Source organism: Chrysemys picta, chromosome 5 (assembly GCF_011386835.1).
Source record: "Chrysemys picta bellii isolate R12L10 chromosome 5, ASM1138683v2, whole genome shotgun sequence".
In the NCBI taxonomy this organism is placed as follows: Eukaryota; Metazoa; Chordata; order Testudines; family Emydidae; genus Chrysemys; species Chrysemys picta.
Genome location: NC_088795.1, coordinates 129,780,834 through 129,800,330, shown reverse-complemented (window position 1 = coordinate 129,800,330; position 19,497 = coordinate 129,780,834). Strand labels below are relative to the sequence as shown.

The window sequence follows — 19,497 nt, the reverse complement described above, 5'->3', positions numbered from 1 at the left end:
GCAACATTATGGAAAGAATGAATCTGATTTTTTTCCATAAATCATGAATCACTCCATTGACACCAATAGATATACACTGGCTTAAAACCAGCATGAAAGGAAAATCGGGCCCAGTTATTAGAGACATAGAAATGATCATATCTGATGAGCCCCATTAAAAATAATGGCAAAATACCCATTGACTGTCATGGGAGCAGGCCCCATTACCTATTACTGGTTTCAGAGGAAGATAAGAAACCACTCTAATGCACCTGGCCAATTGCAAGAGGGGTGGAGAGTGTCCTTCCTGACTCCACCGAGTGGTAAGCAGATGTCCTGAACATGATATTTGTTCACATGTTTACCCACTTTGCAAGTCTTGGTAAATTCATTGGGGGGGGGGGGGGCGGAACTGCAGAGAGATCTGGAGAATACCAGTGTCTGGGACATTTTCTTTGAGAGGGGATTTGGGAGAGCAGTAACTAACCAGATAATAAATCATCTGTAAAGTCATGTTTTAAACCATCTTAAATGTATGACTTTCCCCTCCACATTTTCCAGGGAAGTTAATTCTGAAACTCAGCTGAAGCTGCCAGCTGCAGTGCCCCTTGGTTTGCCATATGAACACTTGTTTCCTAAGCACTGTACTGAGACCTCCAACTCACTCCACACTGGGCCCAGGAAATCTAGAGCTAAAATAGTAGTAGGCCTCAGGACCCATGAGAAACAGCAATGTTCCAAGCAAAGGAGCAGATTCTAAGCTCAGACATGTGGTGGGCGTTGATGCGTGTCTATGTAACCAATTGCTAGTGTGCTCGCACATTGCTAGTGTGCTCGCACTTCCTCAGCACAGCCCAGAGTATGGGGACCCAGGAGACCTGTCTGTGGCAGAACCTCACTGACGTCACAATACAGAGGGGCAGGCTCTGGCAAGCCCATGGAGTAGGTGCACTTCCCTGTGCCTTGCAGAGGCCAGCTCCAGAAGGAGTCCTTGCCCATGGCTGCACAGTCGGCATTTGGGAGCAAGGTGAGGGGAGACCACTGGATCAGCTGTCACATGGGTGCTTGGGCCATCGCTCCCAATGGAGAGGGATACAGGCAGCGTGGAAGCTAGTCCTACAGCTGTGGCTGGAGTAGCAAGCGTGGAGAAGCTCCACTGCCATCCTGGGAGCAGAGAGGAAAAGTTCCTGCTGCCCAGGCCCTGGGTAGATCTGCAGTGTGCAGCCCAGGTCTGTGCAGCCGTGTCATGTGGCAATGGCAAATAATCACAGAAGGAGTCACTTTCTTCTAACACTGAACAAGGACATTAATTAGGAGCAGGGAAATAGCATTGTCTTGAAATCTACTCTTTCCTTGTTTCCCTGGAGAGTTTCTGTCTCAGAACATCCCCAGCCCTCTTCCTGCCACAGATTAAAGAAACAATGCATGTCCCCTCATTCACGGGGGAGGATTTGGGGTTTATGCACAGTAGCGGAGTCCTAAAGGGACAGGCCAGTGTTTGCCACGCATCTGAGATTAGACTGCAGCTCAAAATGTTCTCCATCTTTTGAAGGCAAACACTTGGCATGACAGATAGCACTGCAAGTAACCCAGGCCCAGTGTGCAGTGCCTATTGAAAGTGAACTGAAATGCCTTTTTAAAAAACATTCAGTAACAGAATGTGGGCATGGGCATACATAACTGCCAAAGAGCCAAGATCAGATGTGAGAGTTGTTGATCTCATTACTTCGCTATCTATCTAGGTTCTTATAAGGTCCCGTCACCATGACATAGGTCTGATCCGAAGTCAATGGAAAGACTCCCACTGACTCCAAGAGTCTTTGGATCAGGCCCTATCTCCCCAAATCTGACAGTTACAAAGCAGTTTCCTGCTCTTTTCTCATTTCCCATTGGTGGGCGTAGAAGCTTGAATGGTCAGCAGATGCCATGCGGGTTACAGTCCGATTCCTGGCATCCCTAAAGCTCCCAGTTTTGGTGCACGAGGAAGATAATCAAGGGGACACTGTTAGATTGATTTAGGCCCAACATTTAGTTTTTGTGAAAACAGGATGTGACAAACCCTACGAACGATACAGCCATTCTGAGGTTTTCTTATTTTAATTAAAGTGACAGCAGTTTTTGCTTGGATTTATACACTGTGTGCCAGATCCCCAGCTAGTGTAACTCAGCATAGGCCAGTTTAAGTCAATGGAGCAATGCCCATTCACACCAGCTGAGGATCTGGCCTTCCTTGCATGTTAAAATCTGCGGGCATGATCTCAAGAGGTGCTGAACACACACACTCCTCCCATTGACTTGGCTGGACAAATGTTCTGGCAGCTGGCAACCTACCAGCCCTGTCCAACTGGTCTGCTGGTCTGTGTTTTCCATTGGAACTTGCACAATCCCTTTCAGTCCCGGCTATTATTTTTAGGTGACCTCCGGAGGAATTGTGGGTGCTCAGCACCATATTTACATGAGGGTCTCAGTTCACATACATCAGTCACAATTTATATTAAGGTTCCATTTATAAATGGTTTATTAAGGGTTAATAAATGATTACTAGATATTATAAGCATGCCAGACACATGAGTATTTTGTGTTATAGATGGTTATAAACTCATCAAGGTGGTTACAAGCCACAGTTATAAGCAACCTATTGCCCTGGACTCTTATAACAATTGCTTTACCATAATCATCCATTCACTGTAAATTATTTATAAGTGGAACCTTAATATAAAGTGTAACCCATATGTCTTGTTACTATTTTACTCCATTTGAGTGTTATGGGCCTGATCCAAAACCCACTAAAATCAATTGAAACAATGGCTTCAATGGTTTGGACCAGGCCTTCTAAGTGTCTTTTGCATATTTGTTTTGTGCTCCAAAAAACAACAACAACAACAACAAAAGACACAAAAAGCAGCAGCCCTGCAGCTCACCACTAAGGGGTCTGGCTTTCCTGTGTCTAATATTTTGTTTTCCACAACCAAGCCAGAAAAAGAGGAAACCAAGGGATTTTCCCAAGGTGCACAACGTGAGGCTTGGGACCAAATCTGGAAAATGAGTCAAGCATTGGGGCAAACGTTAGAATGGAAATGGACTCACTTGCCGTTGTTGAATATGACGGTGCAGTTAGGCCAGCAGTCATGGTTCACCAGGCAGAGATTGGGGAAGACGCCCACGCCAACAGCCTGCAGTCCCCTTTGGTCACTCAGGGTGAAGCCATTGCAGTTTATCTACTCCCCAAAACATAGGCAAAAAAAAAAGTATTAGGGGAGGAGAATAATGGTGAAATCTTGGCCCTATTGAATTCAACAGGTGTTTTGCCATTGACTTAAATGAGCCCCAGATAGCACCCTAGATTTTGGAATATTTCCCACTGATTCTTCATAAAATGTGTATTTTCTGTGCTCCAGGCATAGGGGCGTGGCCTTCAAATTTTGGGAACAAGGGAGAGATACACACAGGGAGTGCTAGAAACAGCATCCTTTAGCCTGGACAAAGCATGAGAAAGTTCACAATGCAGAACTCTAGCAGACAGACTGCATGATCTAGTGAGCAGAGCGGAGCGAATACGGCAAAATATTGTCTGCTAATATTTATTCCCATTTGTAAATACTTTTGCTTTGAGTGTGTTCAAGCCCCTTTTGTGTTCACTTTCTGCAAATATTCCAGCAAACGTGTCGCGTGGGAAAAGGGACTTTTAAGCAATTTGTGCAGAACAGCCACAGGAAGCAAATTCCAAACTTGTGAGAGTACCTGTATCAACCTAATTCTACAGGCTACTCTCACCCAATCTGAAAACACAACAATGTCACGTGACCTCTGTATCCCAATAAAAATAACCTAGTTCGTAATGACTTTCGCCTATCACATCCTGGCAACTCCCAAATGACCGACAAACTGAGAATTATTTGCAGTCATTATTCAGTGACTAATTTCAGTATCAAAAAACATAAGAAGAACAGGAGTACTTGTGGCACCTTAGAGACTAACAAATTTATTAGAGCATAAGCTATATGCATCCGAAGAAGTGGGCTGTAGTCCACGAAAGCTTATGCTCTAATAAATTTGTTAGTCTCTAAGGTGCCACAAGTACTCCTGTTCTTCTTTTTGCGGATACAGACTAACACGGCTGTTACTCTGAAAAAAAACATAAGGTGTCCTAAGGCAATTCACAGACAGAAAATGAGGGGAAATCCGTCAAATGAACTGTTCACTAGGAAATAATTCACTCAACTACTATCTGTTTTATTTCCTTTCCTGGCCTCCCTGTTCCTATCCTCCAGCCAAGGACAAGCAGAGTGCAGTCTAGCAGTTAGCAGAGGTGAGAGGGAGTCTGGACTCTCTTATTCCTGCCAGTGACCCATTGGATGGGTTCCCTCTGCTGGAGCAGCACAGAGGGAGCAGAGACTGGCTGCATCCCCCTAGGTGGGGATTCCCCCAGCAAACTGAGCGTCAGCATAGCCAATTCCTATGCAACCCTCCCATCGGCCCCTGGTGCAGAGAGAAGGAATCACTGGAGCACACCCTGTCCATCTATCCTCAGCTGGCGACGGTTCATAGAATCATAGAATATCAGGGTTGGAAGGGACCTCAAGAGGTCATCTAGTCCAACCCCCTGCTCAAAGCAGGACCAATTCCCAACTAAATCATGCCAGCCAGGGCTTTGTCAAGCCGGGCCTTAAAAACCTCCAAGGAAGGAGACTCCACCACCTCCCTAGGTAACGCATTCCAGTGCTTCACCACCTTTGGGACTCTTTATGTTACAGCATCCTCATGTCGACTCTCACCAGTACCAGGGCCAGGCAGAGAATCAGAGCCATAACTGGTTCACTGAGGCCCACAGGCGCCGACTTTCTCATTCCCTTGGGGATGCTCGACCCCTGCTCCGCCCCAGGCCCTGCCCCCACTCCACTCCTTCCCCCAAGGCCCCACCCTGCCCCACCTCTTCCTGTCCCTACCCTACCCCCACCCTGCCTCTTCCTGTCCCTGCTCCGTCCCCACCCCACACCGCCCCTTCCCAGCCCCGCTCTGCCGCCACCCCACCCCCTTCTGCCTCCTCCTCGGAATGTGCCCACCCTTGCTCTGCCCTCTCCCTCCCAGCGCCTCCTGCGCACCGCTGAACAGCTGATCCACAGCAGATGGGAGGCGCTGGGAGGGAGGGGGAGGAGCTGATTGACAGGGCCACCGGTGGGTGCTGAGCACCCACTTTTTTTTTCCATGGGTGCTCCAGCCCCAGAGCACCCACAGAGTCAGCGCCTATGCTGAGGCCTCCCTCTCTGCTATACCAAGAAGAGCTCAGTTTACCACTGGGCAAGTCACTTGGACTCTCTGTGCCTCAATTCCCCATTTACTGATGAGGAACTGAGGCAGAGACTAAATGACTTGCCCAAGGTCACACAGGAATTCTGGTATTGGGGGAAACGCCTCACTGTTTCAGAGCGGTAGCCGTGTTAGTCTGTATCTGCAAAAACAACGAGGAGTCCTTGTGGCACCTTAGAGACTAACAAATTTATTTGTGCATAAGCTTTCATGGGCTAAAACCCACTTCATCAGATACATAGAGTGAAAAATACAGTAAGCAGTATATATATCACCGCACATGAAAAGATGGGAGTTGCCTTACCAAGTGGGGGGTCACTGCTAACGAGGCCAATTCAATCAAGGTGGAAGTGGCCTATTCTCAACAGTTGACAAGAAGGGGTGAATGTCAACAGAGGGAAAATTACTTTTTGTAGTGCTAACGAGGCCAATTCAATCAAGGTGGATGTCGCCCGTTCCCAACAGTTGACAAGAAGGTGTGAGTGTCAACAGAGGGAAAATTACTTTTTGTAGTGACCCAGCCACTCACAGTCTTTATTCAGGACTAATTTGATGATGTTCAGTTTGCAAATTAATTCCAGTTCTGCAGTTTCTCATTGAAGTCTGTTTTTGAAGGTTTTTTTTGTTGAAGAATTGCTACTTTTAAGTCTGTTATTGTGTGTTCAGGGAGATTGAAGTGCTCTCCTACTGTTTTTCCATGTTACAATTTTGATGTCTGATTTGTGTCCTTTTATTCTTTTGTGTAGAGACTGTCTGGTTTGGCCAATGTACATGGCAGAGGGCATTGCTGGCACATGATGGCATATATCATATTGGTAGATGTGCAGGTGAATGAGCCACTGATGGTGTGGCTGATGTGGTTAGGTCCTATGATGGTGTGACTAGAATAGATATGTGGACAGAGTTGGCAATGGAGTGTTGCAGGGATTGCTTCCTGGTTAGTGTCAATCAAGGTGGAAGTGGCCTCTTCTCAACAGTTGACAAGAAGGGATGAATGTCAACAGAGGGAAAATTACTTTTTGTAGTGCTAACGAGGCCAATTCAAGCGGAGTGCCCCAAGGCTCGGTCCTCGGGCCGGTTTTGTTTAATATCTTTATTAATGATCTGGAGGATGGTGTGGACTGCACTCTCAGCAAGTTTGCAGATAACACTAAACTGGGAGGTATGGTAGATACACTGGAGGGTAGGGATCGGATACAGAGGGACCTAGACAAATTAGAGGATTGGGCCAAAAAAAAACCTGATGAGGTTCAACAAGGACAAGTGCGGAGTCCTGCACTTAGGACGGAAGAATCCTATGCACTGCTACAGACTAGGGACCGAATGGCTAGGTAGCAGTTCTGCAGAAAAGGACCTAGGGGTCACAGTGGACGAGAAGCTGGATATGAGTCAACAGTGTGCTCTTGTTGCCAAGAAGGCTAACGGCATTTTGGGCTGTATAAGTAGGGGCATTGCCAGCAGATCGAGGAACGTGATCGTTCCCCTTTATTCGACATTGGTGAGGCCTCATCTGGAGTACTGTGTCCAGTTTTGGGCCCCACACTACAAGAAGGATGTGGAAAAATTGGAAAGAGTCCAGCGGAGGGCAACAAAAATGATTAGGGGTCTGGAGCACATGACTTATGAGGAGAGGCTGAGGGAACTGGGATTGTTTAGTCTGCAGAAGAGAAGAATGAGGGGGAATTTGATAGCTGCTTTCAACTACCTGAAGGGGGTTCCAAAGAGGATGGAGCTCGGCTGTTCTCAGTGGTGGCAGATGACAGAACAAGGAGCAATGGTCTCAAGTTGCAGTGGGGGAGGTCTAGGTTGGATATTAGGAAACACTATTTCACTAGGAGGGTGGTGAAGCACTGGAATGGGTTACCTAGGGAGATGGTGGAATCTCCTTCCTTGGAGGTTTTTAAGATCTGGCTTGACAAAGCCCTGGCTGGGATGATTTAGTTGGGGATTGGTCCTGCTTTGAGCAGGGGGTTGGACTAGATGACCTCCTGAGGTCCCTTCCAACCCTGATATTCTATGATTCTATGAATCAAAGTGGACTACAAAAAGTAATTTTCCCTCTGTTGGCATTCACCCCTTCTTGTCAACTGTTGAGAATAGGCCACTTTCACCTTGATTGAATTGGCCTCGTTAGCACTGACCCCCCACTTGGTAAGGCAACTCCCATCTTTTCATATGCAATGATATATATACTGCTTACTGTATTTTTCACTCTATGCATCTGATGAAGTGGGTTTAGCCCAAGAAAACGTATGCCCAAATAGATTTGTTAGTCTCTAAGGTGCCACAAGGACTCCTCATTGTTTTTCCTCACTGTTTGTAACGGGTCGGGAGAGCCTTAGTGAAAAGTGCAAAATACTTTACTGGGAAGTGTTGTTCTGACCACACCTAACATCTTATGCATATGCATGAGGGTTTCAACCCTCTTTTCCTTATCTGTACATCCACACCCTGTGAATACTGGGGTGACCCATTTTACATAGGTTGTTTCTTAGTTCCTCTTATTCTCATAGCAGCTACGCACAACATGTAGCCTGCGGTCAGGACAGGACATTCCATGATTTTACAATCAGGTGTCTCATGATCTTGGACGTCGGCTTGCAGTTTATTGCAATCTAGGTTTCCATAACGTTAACTATTGGCACATCTTTTTCAGTAGTCTTGTGGCCTTACTGTCATAGGGTTATTCCTACGTCATCCACTCATGTCAAGTGTTCTTAAGTCAATGGCCTCGTTTGTCTAAGCAAAAATCTGACAGGCCTCAGTCTGTAGGTTTGCATTCCAGCCATGCTTTACTTATGTATCTAATACACACTCATCACTCCTAAATACTTGTCAATCTTATACTTCTGTAATCCTGCAATTTAAATCTATTTAGCATACATTGATTATATATGTAACAGCATAGGCATTGACCATAATGCCACATGGCACAATGATAAATGGATGATAAAATGAACTAATTGGCTACAGGGGACAGTGGCTGAAGGCTCATTTTCAGCCTTCTTTGTGAACTCAGCATAGCCCTTGTCCTTGGGCATTATAAATAGCTCTTGCTTTGTTCTCCCAGGAGGCTGACATACCACTCCGAATATATGAGAGATGTACTGCATGCCAAACTGCTGGCTCTGGGGGGGCCAGAAGTTGAGGAAACTCTCCACATCGGCTCTCAGCTCTTTCTTCTCCTCTTCTCCAAAGTTCTCCACGTGGTTCTGCAAGTCGTCGATGGAGACCAAGCAGCCCTCAGTAAGGCCACCTCCCTCTCGCTCTATCCTCCACATGATGCGGGCTGCCAGCCTGGCCAATACAGAAGCGTGTTAGGAAACTCCAGTGTGCTAGTGCAAACCCAGGCCCAGCAAGGTGGCAGGGACCGAATGGAGGCCATCACACTGCACTAGGGCAAAGCAGGGGTGGGATTTGGCCTTGATGAATTTCTCATCTGGAATTAGTTCAATCAATGGCTCCTGGCTCCCTCTGCAGGTAGCTACCAATACAACTGAACATGCCCTTCAAAGCACTTAAGGAAAACAGTGCAGAGTCTTAAAGGAGAAAAGTGATGAGACTTTTCTTTTGTTCGTGTCCTCTCTCTAGTTGTGTAAAGTAAAGCATGAAACTCTTAAACCAGGGAGTTCGGTAATTTTTTTCATTTTTAAAACATGGTATGAAATGTATTAACTTGTGGCTCTAATTACCGTGCTTACCTGGTCATCTGAGCACCTCACACTCTTTAATGTATACATCCTCCAAGGGCTACTACCCCCATTTTACAAATGGGGAATTGAAATAGACTAAGTGACTTGTCCAAGATCACAGAGAAAGTCCATGGCAGAGCGGGGAATTGAACTTAGGTCTCCAGCCGCCACTCTAACCACTAGTCAATCCTTCCTCTACAGAGTCAGAGCTGAGAAATGGCACCTTCTTATTCACCACACCCACTCTCCACTCTATGTGTACCCTCTGGGACTCCAGCACCACTCCTGGCAGCATGGAAGGCCTGACAGAGCTCCCACAGCTAGTGGCTGCCTAGTGAACCCCCATGAAGGGGGATTCCCCTGTGGAGTGGAGCCATCGAAGGATAATGCACCCTGAGCTCCACAGGCCCCATGGGTGGACGATGTGCACAGTGCGATTGTTAACATGCTAGTTTAAAAGTGGCAATGCGGTTTTCATCCTTCCTCTGCTTGTCCTGCAGGCTGAACACCCACACTGGTGGTTGGCAACACACATTCCAATGCCAGCGCCATCTGAGTGATTGCTAGCCCCTGGAGCTACGTGTGCCACTAGCTAACAATACCTTTCAGTCTCATGTATCACAAAGGGGTATTTTTATACAGACGCTATTAATAGCTAGCCTGATAAGTGAAGGAACTCTACAGTGAGGCACAGACTAAACCCAGGGAAAGCAGATGGCAATTCCATGTCCTAGCGAAAGCCAACCTGCCTTTTAACTTCTTATTTTAAGGGGAGATTAACTTGCTTCACTGCAGAAATGTTTGTTATTTTCTGGATGGCGAGAGCTGCCAACTTTGCTGTAGGAAGGAATGGCTTTTAGACATACCTTCCTTAGGGCTACCAGCAGATTCCCCAATATATTTGGAGTGAGCAAGTGAAAGGCCAAAACTATTCCCCTCTCTCCTCACCGCTCTAAGCTGTCTGTCCCCGCAACTCCAAACATTCAGTAGCTTCCCAAGCAATGAATGGATTTTCCTCTCCTCTGCTGCGTTATTTATACACGGCTGGAAGTGTACACAGGACTGTTCAGTAGGTGATTGGGGTTCGACAAATAGCAGGTGCAACCATTTAGTTGACCAGGTGCTAGGATTTGGGGGGCTCCATTTTCTTCGGCAGCGACCGCGGCGGCCGGATCTTCGCCCGCCCCGGTCGCCGCCGGCATTTAGGCAGAGGGAGCTGGGGCAGTGGAATGCGGGGAGGGCCGCCTGCAGCAAGGGGGGGCGGCACACAGGGGAACTCCCCGCCCCAGCTCACCCTTGCCCCGCCTCCTCCCCGAGCACGCCGTGGCTGCTTCACTGCTCCCGCCTCCCAGGCTTGCGGCGCCTAAGCTGATTGGTGCCGCAAGCCTGGGAGGCGGGAGAAGTGAAGCAGCCACGGTGTGCTCGGGGAGGAGGCGGAGCAGAAGGGTGAGCTGGGGCGGGGGGGATGCCACAGGGTGGGGAGCTGCCGTGGGGAGGGTGGCGCCTCAGGGCGGGGGCTCGGGGATGGGGGGGGCGCAAGGTGGAAGTTTCGCCTAGGGCGCGAAACATCCTTCCACCGGTCCTGCCCAAAGAGCATGTATGGGTACACCAGTGTGACACAATACAAAACAAACACAGAGTGGCATACGGTCAGGGTCAGATGGTACTACAGGTCCATTTCCCAAGAGGCCCTAGGTCTCAGAGGCCCCCAAAACCCTTCCAAGCAACGGCAGATCACACGCAGAGTCCAGGGCCCAATAGAACTTCAAGTCACAGTTCCATCGGGGGAGGCCCGACTGCTGGAGAAGAGTGAGGACAGGGATTCAGGTGGGGTCAGGCTGGACTCAGCTGCCCAGTGTTTGAATACAGTGTGCTTCTGTGACAGCCGCCCTCTTGGCCAACACAACAGGGGCCTCCACAGCTACAATCACGAGCTGCTACAGTTTGAGCTAGAGCCCAGTGCCCAAGCTGGGGGTTGTAACAACTCATATCCTCCTCAAATTAGTGGGTTATACTACAGCATTATGTTACCCAAGACACCTAGTAAAGCCCAGCATGTTTGCATGCTGAATTCAAACACCCAGGGCAGCAAATGGCAGGTGGGCAGTGCAGGTGGCAGGCCAAGAACTGAGAGTCACAGCAGAGGGAAGGGAGAAAAGGGACTCTCCCCATCCTATCCCTCTGGGTGATGCAGTACACAGAGCATAACCCCTTCCCAGAGCGCCTTCAGAAACCCCTTCTGTCTCCTTTCCCTGGAGGCCTTCGCCTGCCGGCTGACACACTGTGTGCGGTCAGTACAGCAATGCAAAGCACACTCAGCCGTGTGCAGCTCTGATGGCTCAGCTCCTTCTAGGGACGAGTGAGGAAATGGTTTGAGAGGGGAAGGAGCCTGACTCTTTCTTTGTGTTGCATTCTCCTCCACTGTGTATTGTAGACGGACCGTTAGCCGCCCATGATCCTCACCATGCTGAATGCCACCGCCATTCAGACCTTCCCAGAGACAGCAGGGATGGAGACTATAAGTCTCCTGGGGCAGGGACAGTCTATGTTTGTACAGCACCCAGCACAATGGGGTTCTGGTCCAGGATGAGGGCTTCTGGGCGGTAGCACAATACAAATAATAAATAATAATAACTCTGATCTGCCTGCTCCAAAAAGCACAGGCCCCTACCAGTTGAACTAAAAGAAAATCCCCTATTGCTCTTTCCAGTGTAGAATCTAAGACACACAAGTGAGCAGTTCTGATTCCATACACTAGAGCAGTGGTCACCAACCGGTCGATCGCGATCGACTGGGTCAATCCTAGAGACTCTCCCAGTTGATCGCGATCTCCGGTGGTGCAGCGGGGCTGACCACTGCCACTAAGGCAGGCTCCCTGCCTGCCCCGGCCCCACACCGCTCCCAGAAGTGGCCAGCATGCCCCCGCAGCCCTGGGGGGCAGAGGGGTAGGGGTCTCCATGCGCTGTCCTGCCTGCAAGCACTGCCCCCGCAGCTCCCATTGGCTGGGAACGGGGAACTGTGACGTTGGCCCCTTACGGGAGCAGCATGGGGCCAAGGCAGGCAGGGACACTGCCTTAGCCTTGCTGCACTACCACCCGGGAGCTGCCCGAGATAAGTGCCGCCCGGCGGGATGCCACACCCCAACCCCCAGCCCTGAGCCCCCTCTCGGAGCCAGCACCCCATACCCCCTCCTGCACCCCGAACCCCCTCCAGCACCCCAAAGCCCTGCCCCAGCCCTGAGCCCCCTCCCAAAGCCAGCACCCCAAACCCCTTCTTGCACCCGAATCCCCTGCCCTAGCCCTAACCCCCTCCCAGAGCCCACACCCTGTACCCCATCCTGCCCAGAGGCCACTCCTGCACCCAAACTCCCTCCCAGAGTTTGCACCCCTTACCCCCTCCTGCACCTCAACCCCCTGCTCCAGGCTCTGCCCTGAGCCCCCTCCCACACTGCGAACCCCTCGGCCCCTGCCCAGAGCCCACATCCCCTTTGGAATTCCAAACCCCTGCCCCAGCTCGGTGAAAATGAGTGAGGGTGGGGGAGAGCGAGACACGGGGGGGGGGGGATGGAGTGAATGGGGTGGTGCTTTGGGGAAGGGACGGGGCCTCGGGGAAGGGGCAGGGTAGATCCTGGGTTGCCCTTAAATTCAAAAAGCGATCTTGTGCGTAAAAAGGTTGGAGACCACTGCACTCCCACTTTTTTCCTACCTTAAGGGAAAGCAACAGGTAGGGAGGGGTGGAGAAGAGTGAGCACAGAAAAGAAGCTCCCCCTCAAGCCTACATTTTTCAGGCCTACTCAGGAACCAGACCAAAATCATCACCCTTGCCCTCTCACCTGATGTTTTCATTGGGCGCTTTCCCATGCGCCTTGATGGCAGAGCATTCATGTTTGTGGTTCAGCCAGGCGTCCTTCTGGCAGGTTCGATCACAGTAGTGGGCAAACTTACACTGACCACAGCGGTGGAGCTTCTCCTGCCTTTTAAAGCAGGTGTGGCAGACCAGATGAGTAAGGCTAAAAAGACAAAAGGAGAGGGCAGTCAGCATCCAGGAAAAGTTCATCAGATCCCGATCCAAACTTCCCAGCTGGCCCCAGGCTCCATGGAGATGTTCCCAGGGAGGATAGCCTAGGTCCCAGCTGTGACGTTGCATTCCATATGTTTTATGGAAATATGCTTATGAGTGTGAATATGAGGTAACTGGAATATGCTTTATCCAAAAGGTCTCTTGTAAGAGCTCATTACAAAGCTTATAACCTACTGAATATATTCATCCTATTTGTATGAATATATCATTCTTGTTTCTGAAACTTTGAATATGAAGTATAACTCTGAGGTCCTATTGTAATTATGCAAAGTGTGGGCCATTAATGGTGGTTTAGAATCTTGATGGCTCATATTGACTAGAACAATTGGTTATAAATGGTTTATTTACCTGCAAGTCTTCCTGTGTATTTGTGGGCCAGCCCAGGGGTAATGAAGAATGAGGTCTTACAGTGGCATCTGACCATTTAGAAGGAGGGGTGGGGACCCAGAGAGACAAAAGATTCCCGCCTTGTGCCAAAACTATAAAAGGGGGTGGAGCAGGACCAAGAGTCCCAGTCATGAGAATATCGCTGTTTACCACCTAAGATGTCTGCTGGAACTAACAAGGACTGTACCAGGGAAAAGGATTGGGCCCAGACTAGGAAGGAGTCTAGTCTGTGAAAGAAGCTTATTGGAACATCTCTGGGGGTGAGATATTACGTGCAATCAGTTTTTTAATGTATTAGGCTTAGACTTGCATGTTTTGTTTTATTTTGCTTAGTGACTTACTTTGTTCTGTCTGTTATTACTTGAAACCACTTAAATCCTACTTTTTATATTTAATAAAATCACTTTTGTTTATTAATATACCCAGAGTAAGTGATTAATACCTGGGGAGCAAACAGCTGTGCATATCTTTCTATCAGTGTTATAGAGGGCAGACGATTTATGAGTTTACCCTGTATAAGCTTTATACAGAGTAAAACGGATTTATTTGGGTTTTTGGATCGCATTGGGGTTGGGTGTCTGGGTGCTGGAGACAGGTAACCCGCTGAGCTGTTTTCAGTTAAGTCTGTAGCTTTGGGGGCGTGGCCCGGACTCTGGGTCTGTGTTGCACCAGGCTAGCGTGTCTGGCTCAACAAAGCAGGGTTCTGGAGTCCCAAGCTGGCAGGGAAAACAGGCTCAGAGGTAATTTCAGCACATCAGGTGACAGTCCCAAGAGCGTCTCTGTGACCGAACCCATCACACCAACCCCATGAGGTCATCACACCCAATAAACTGAATAATACTGAGCAATATATTCCACATGCCTATCGGGAAGGAAGGATAAACATTTCAAGCAAAGTGCAGTTAATATCAATGTCTTTGCCAAGTGCTGTTGCCTCTTTCCTGGGCTATAAGTATGAAAGAGCTTTTTTGTTTAAAAGAGGGAACAAATGGATGCATTCCCCAGTCCGCCAAGCTTCCTGTCTCCAGCATATGCATTCCTGGTTCATATCATCATTGCTAAAGGGACACCGTTTTCCCGGTAGGCCCTTGTTAAAACATTAGCTGCCTGTCCACTGAGAATTTGCCCTAAAAATTCATTTAGTGAGTATTTAGAGGGGTAGCCATGTTCGACTGTATCAGCAAAAACAACGAGGCGTCCTTGTGGCTTTATAGCCCACGAAAGCTTATGCCCAAATAAATGTGTTAGTCTCTAAGGTGCCACAAGGACTCCTCGTTGTTTTAGTGAGTCCATCACTCAGCAGAACCAGAAAAAAACTGCCACAGTCAGTGCAGAGGACCTGATCCTGACCTCTTTACACTGGTGTAACTCGAGGGTAACTCCTCTGAATTCAACAAATTACACTGAGCTCAAACCTGCGTGAGAGCCCAGCTGCCAAGCTCTCTGTGGCTCCACGGGGGACATTTCTCACAGGTGAGAGAGAAGCACTAATTTTCACACACACACCCATGCAATGGGAGGGGTGGGACAGGCAGGCCTAAATCCCTCAGTGCACTGGGAGCAAAGAGGAGTGGGAGGAGGGAGGCAAGAACTCCTCCCCTCACCCTCTCCCACGCAGGGGCAGTGCCGCCCAGGGGAGGGGCAAGTGGGGCAATTTGCCCCAGACCCCGGACCCCACAGGGGCCCCCACGAGAATATAGTATTCTATAGTATTGCAACTTTTTTTTATGGAAGGGGTCCCCAAAATTGCTTTGCCCCAGGCCCCCTGAATCCTCTGGGCAGCCCTGCGCAGGGGCGGCTCTAGCTTTTTTGCCACCCCAAGCACGGTAGGCAGGCCGCCTTCGGTGGCTTGCCTGAGGGAGGCCCCAGGTCCCGCGGATTCAGCGGCTTGCCTGCGGGAGATCCGCCCGTCCCGCGGCTTCGGCGTACCCACTGCCGAATTGCCGCCGAATCCGCGGGACCGGCGGACCTCCCGCAGGCACGCCACTGAAGGCTGCCTGACTGCCACCCTCGCAGGGACCGGCAGGGCGCCCCCCGCGGTTTGCCGCCCCAGGCACGCGCTTGGAGCGCTGGTGCCTGGAGCAGCCGCTGCTCCCACAAAGCAGGTAAAGACACTCACACACTCACCAATGTTCCCAATTTTTTTTCCCTGTTTGTCGAATGAATAGCTGCCAAGCTGAGGTTTAAAACCTCAGAGTGCTGCCCCAGCCAGTCCCCCCACCCCCATACTTATTTTCTCTCCCTTATTCCCTCTCCTTCCTCCCTCTCCACTGACGCACCCTCCCTCAGCCATGAATTCATGAGAGTGATTACTATGATTCTTCACATCTCCCATAAAGGACTGCTGCTAGCAAATCCATCTTGACAGACAGGAGTGCTTGCTTTGTCCACTGGGACATTTCTGTCACCTTCACACACCCCAGCAATACACATCATGGAGCTCCCTGGCTTGCTCTCCACAAGATGGTCCCCAAAGGCCCCAGCCAGAGCTGTTCCATCTTCCACATTACTTGGGAAGGTCCTGATTTTGGGCACCCCCTTGGGGATACCAGTTTCTATCTCCCATTTTCATTGAGAGTTTAGGGTTTCCACCTCCAGTGCTTAATTTATAATGAAAGAGGTGCCAGGGCTCGCACAATTTTTTTACTTTCATAACTGACTATGAAGTGCCAAGCCTAGAGGTGCCAGGGCTCAGCCCTGGCACAAATTAAGACCTGGTCACCTCTGAGGTACAAAAAAGGGGACATCTGGAGTGATCCTGGGACCATAAAACAGGACAGTGTTTACTGAGCACCCTTACAGATTTCTGAGGAGAGCTACCTCAAAAAAGGGGACAATTCTGGGAAAAACCAGTACAGGTAGCAACTCTACTGGAAGGGCTGAGAAGCTCTGTGTGTGTGTGTGACAAACAGACACGTAGAATTTCTCCGGGACATAACCACAAAGAACTTGCTGAGGGCATAAACCACCCATAACCTACCCACCACCAGAGAGACATGGCAAGAGCACTGGATAGCAATAAATCACTTGGAGATATTTGTAACCAGACGGCTAGTGTTGATATGCGTCACTGCCTTCTAATGGATGGTTATAGCTCTGCTTCACCTGTTAGGTATGTAAACTGTCTCACAGAAATCAAAGGGGCCACTCATATGCTTAAAGTTAGCTCGTGTACCTTGCTGAATCGGGGCCTGTCCGAGTAAAGTGCACACTCTTAGGACAATCCAGGGGAACGGTACTGCTTGTTACCATACGACTGAGTACCATTGTTTACAAAGCATTTACCATGTTCTCTCTGCAACTAATCCTTGTCACAATTGTAGCTCCCTCCATCTACCTGGCTACTGTTTACCGCATCATTTTACTTTCCTCCAAGAGCCTGTCTAACTCCCGGAAAAACAGGTTTGTGACTGTTAGAGTGCATTGCAGACATGATCCTCTATATAAAGAAATATTAGGAGCCGGAAAGTTTCCAGAACACAGGTCGGATTGGGAAATAAGGAAAATGTCATAGAAACCTTATCGACTGTTCCACCTGAAACATAGCATATAACTTATGGTGTGAGAATAGGAAAAACAAATGCACTTTTTAAATCCAGATCACCCTGCGTCAGGCAGGAATTTAAAACATTAAAGCACTAATTAAACAAAAACTCTGTAGGTAAAGTGGGTACGGCACCAAGTGGGTAAAACAGGAATGTCCTCTCTGCTATGATGCTGACAATACGTAGAAATAGACATTGAACACAAGCTTAGGGACAGCTGGAGGAAGGATCCAGTGGTTCAGGTCCTAGCCTGGGACTTTAGAGACATGGGTTCATTTCTCTGTCCTGCCACCGACCCCCTGCATTACCCTGGGTAAATCATCTAGGGTACATCTACGCTGCAGCCGGGTGCGTGATGTGCAGTTACCTGCGCTAGCTTTCATCTCGCTAGCTTGCTAAAAATAGCAGTGAGGATGCTGCAGCGTGAGCTGCACAAGGGAATACATGCCTGGAGGGGAGAGGGGTCCTCACTGCTGTGTCCTCACTGCTACTTTCAGTGAGCTACTAGATTAAAGAAGTTTGGGTACCTGTATCCAAGTTGCTATTCACTGCCCTGGCTGCAGTGTAGACGTACCCTAAGGAGAGGTCTACATTGTAATCAGAGCACGCATAGACATGCCTGAGCTAGTTTTGATCTAGCTAGCCAAATAACAATAGTAGGGAAGCTGCGGGTGTAGTGCCCTACATCAAAGGGGTGTTGTGAGGATAAATAAAGATATTAACGGTTGTGAGGTGCTCTCATTCTACCACAGATAGTTTGGTTCATACACAGGGGAGTTTGGAACCTAAACTGACTCCTGAACAAGAGAATCTCCAAGTGTCCCATCTTCAATACGTCGGGCTGCTTTCCAACGGTTCATACCCATCATTGATTTAGGTCTTTGATTTTAGACTGGGGATATTGCCCTGATTACAACCACAAGTGTAGCCGTACCTCTATTTGCACAGATGAGATTACTCCTGCTCAAAACCGGAGTAAGCTCTACTAGTGCAAATAGCAGCCTTGTCTGTCTACACTGGGGCTTAAACTAGCACTTGATTCATTACTAACACCCTGTTTTGGTCATTAATACTGGTGTCCTGGCTACATTTGGCTACTATTACTGTGTCCAACTAAAATCTACCTGCGTTCAGGAGTTTTGCACTTTCATAGAATTCGTCTGTATTCTCTGCCCTCAGCTGTTGTTTAGTGTTGCCTATACACTGTTAAACAGCTGTCACATTCCATCCCAAAGGCTGGTAGCAGGTACTTCAATGGCTGGCAACTAATGACTGAAATCTATGCAGCCGCCAGTCTAGAAAAGGCTTCACTGCACTGGTGACGTGGTGCTGTTTAAAAAACTGATAATATGAAGAAAGTCAATTAAACAAGTTCCACCAACACAGACTTTTTCATCCCCAAATGCTTTATACACTTTATGCGCTAGGGGCCTAATCCTTCAAACTCATATTCATGTTATGATTAATGAACTTGTCTCCATTATTACTTTTTTGTGTAGTGCACCTTTAAACAGAGAGAAGACGCCCCTCCACATCCACACAGCTGCAGGGGTAGCTGCCATTGGGCATTCAGATGCAGCCTGCTCCAGAGGAAACACTCTCTGTGCTCTCCCATGAAGTCTTTAATTTTGTTGTCTCTTGTTTTATTTATTCTCTTAATGCAAAATAAAGATCATTCAGATGGAAAGTGTGTGGTTGGTCTTTGTGTACGGAAAACTATAACACATGGAAATGGTCTTTAATCCCCATAATTGACTCCAGCTGGACTATTTGCATGAGGCAGTACTGTCATCCTGTCTGGTGTGGTTCACAACTGTGAGTGCCTACCTCCGGGCAGACTGTCAGAAAACAGGGCAGACACCCCAAGCTGGTGATATGTTCTATAATTAGATTTCCCCAAGCCAGTAACAAATGTGAACTCTTGGATCACTGTACCAGTCTTACCAGGGAGTTACAGACAGTTCCCTTAGACTCTCCAGTATATCTTGCCAACCAGACAAATTGGACTATGTGATAAAAGGTCACTTACACCAAAAATCACACCACATCAGGATGCGCCCAGTCCCAAGAGACGGTCACTAACACTAGATCAATTGGTACTCCAGATCTTACACCAAAGACAATGCTGGCAGCCAATTCTATAGTAAACTAACTAAAGGTTTATTAGCTAAGGAAGTGAGTATTATTGAGAGGTTAAAGCAGGTAAACTATATGCACAGGTGAGTCATGGTTTGTAATTTCAAATGGTGGCAGTGATGTAATAAACTGCCAGTTTCCCAAATGTCTTTCAGAGTACCCAGATTATCTGTTGGGATCTCCGCTTTGCATATAGTACATTTATCTATAAGAGTCCAAACAGTCCAGAGATCCTGCCTTGAATCCATACTTATAGTGTCTTCTCACAGAAAACAAGCTGGCAGGGTCACTACCCACATGGGCTTTTCCTTTGATGACAGAGAGTGAGGAACTCATTGAGGCCTGGTCCACACTAACCCCCCACTTCGAAC

The 19,497-nt window shown here is 48.4% G+C and overlaps 1 protein-coding gene across 1 annotated transcript in view; it reads right to left on the bottom strand.

The window, feature by feature from the left end:
• Window positions 1-19,497, bottom strand: part of SMYD1 (SET and MYND domain containing 1) — a 44,831-nt gene that overhangs the window by 16,567 nt on the left and 8,767 nt on the right. The window contains 3 exon segments of the mRNA XM_065597248.1: window positions 3,067-3,197; window positions 8,370-8,583; window positions 12,811-12,987. Of these exon segments, the coding sequence (XP_065453320.1) occupies window positions 3,067-3,197; window positions 8,370-8,583; window positions 12,811-12,987 (522 nt within the window).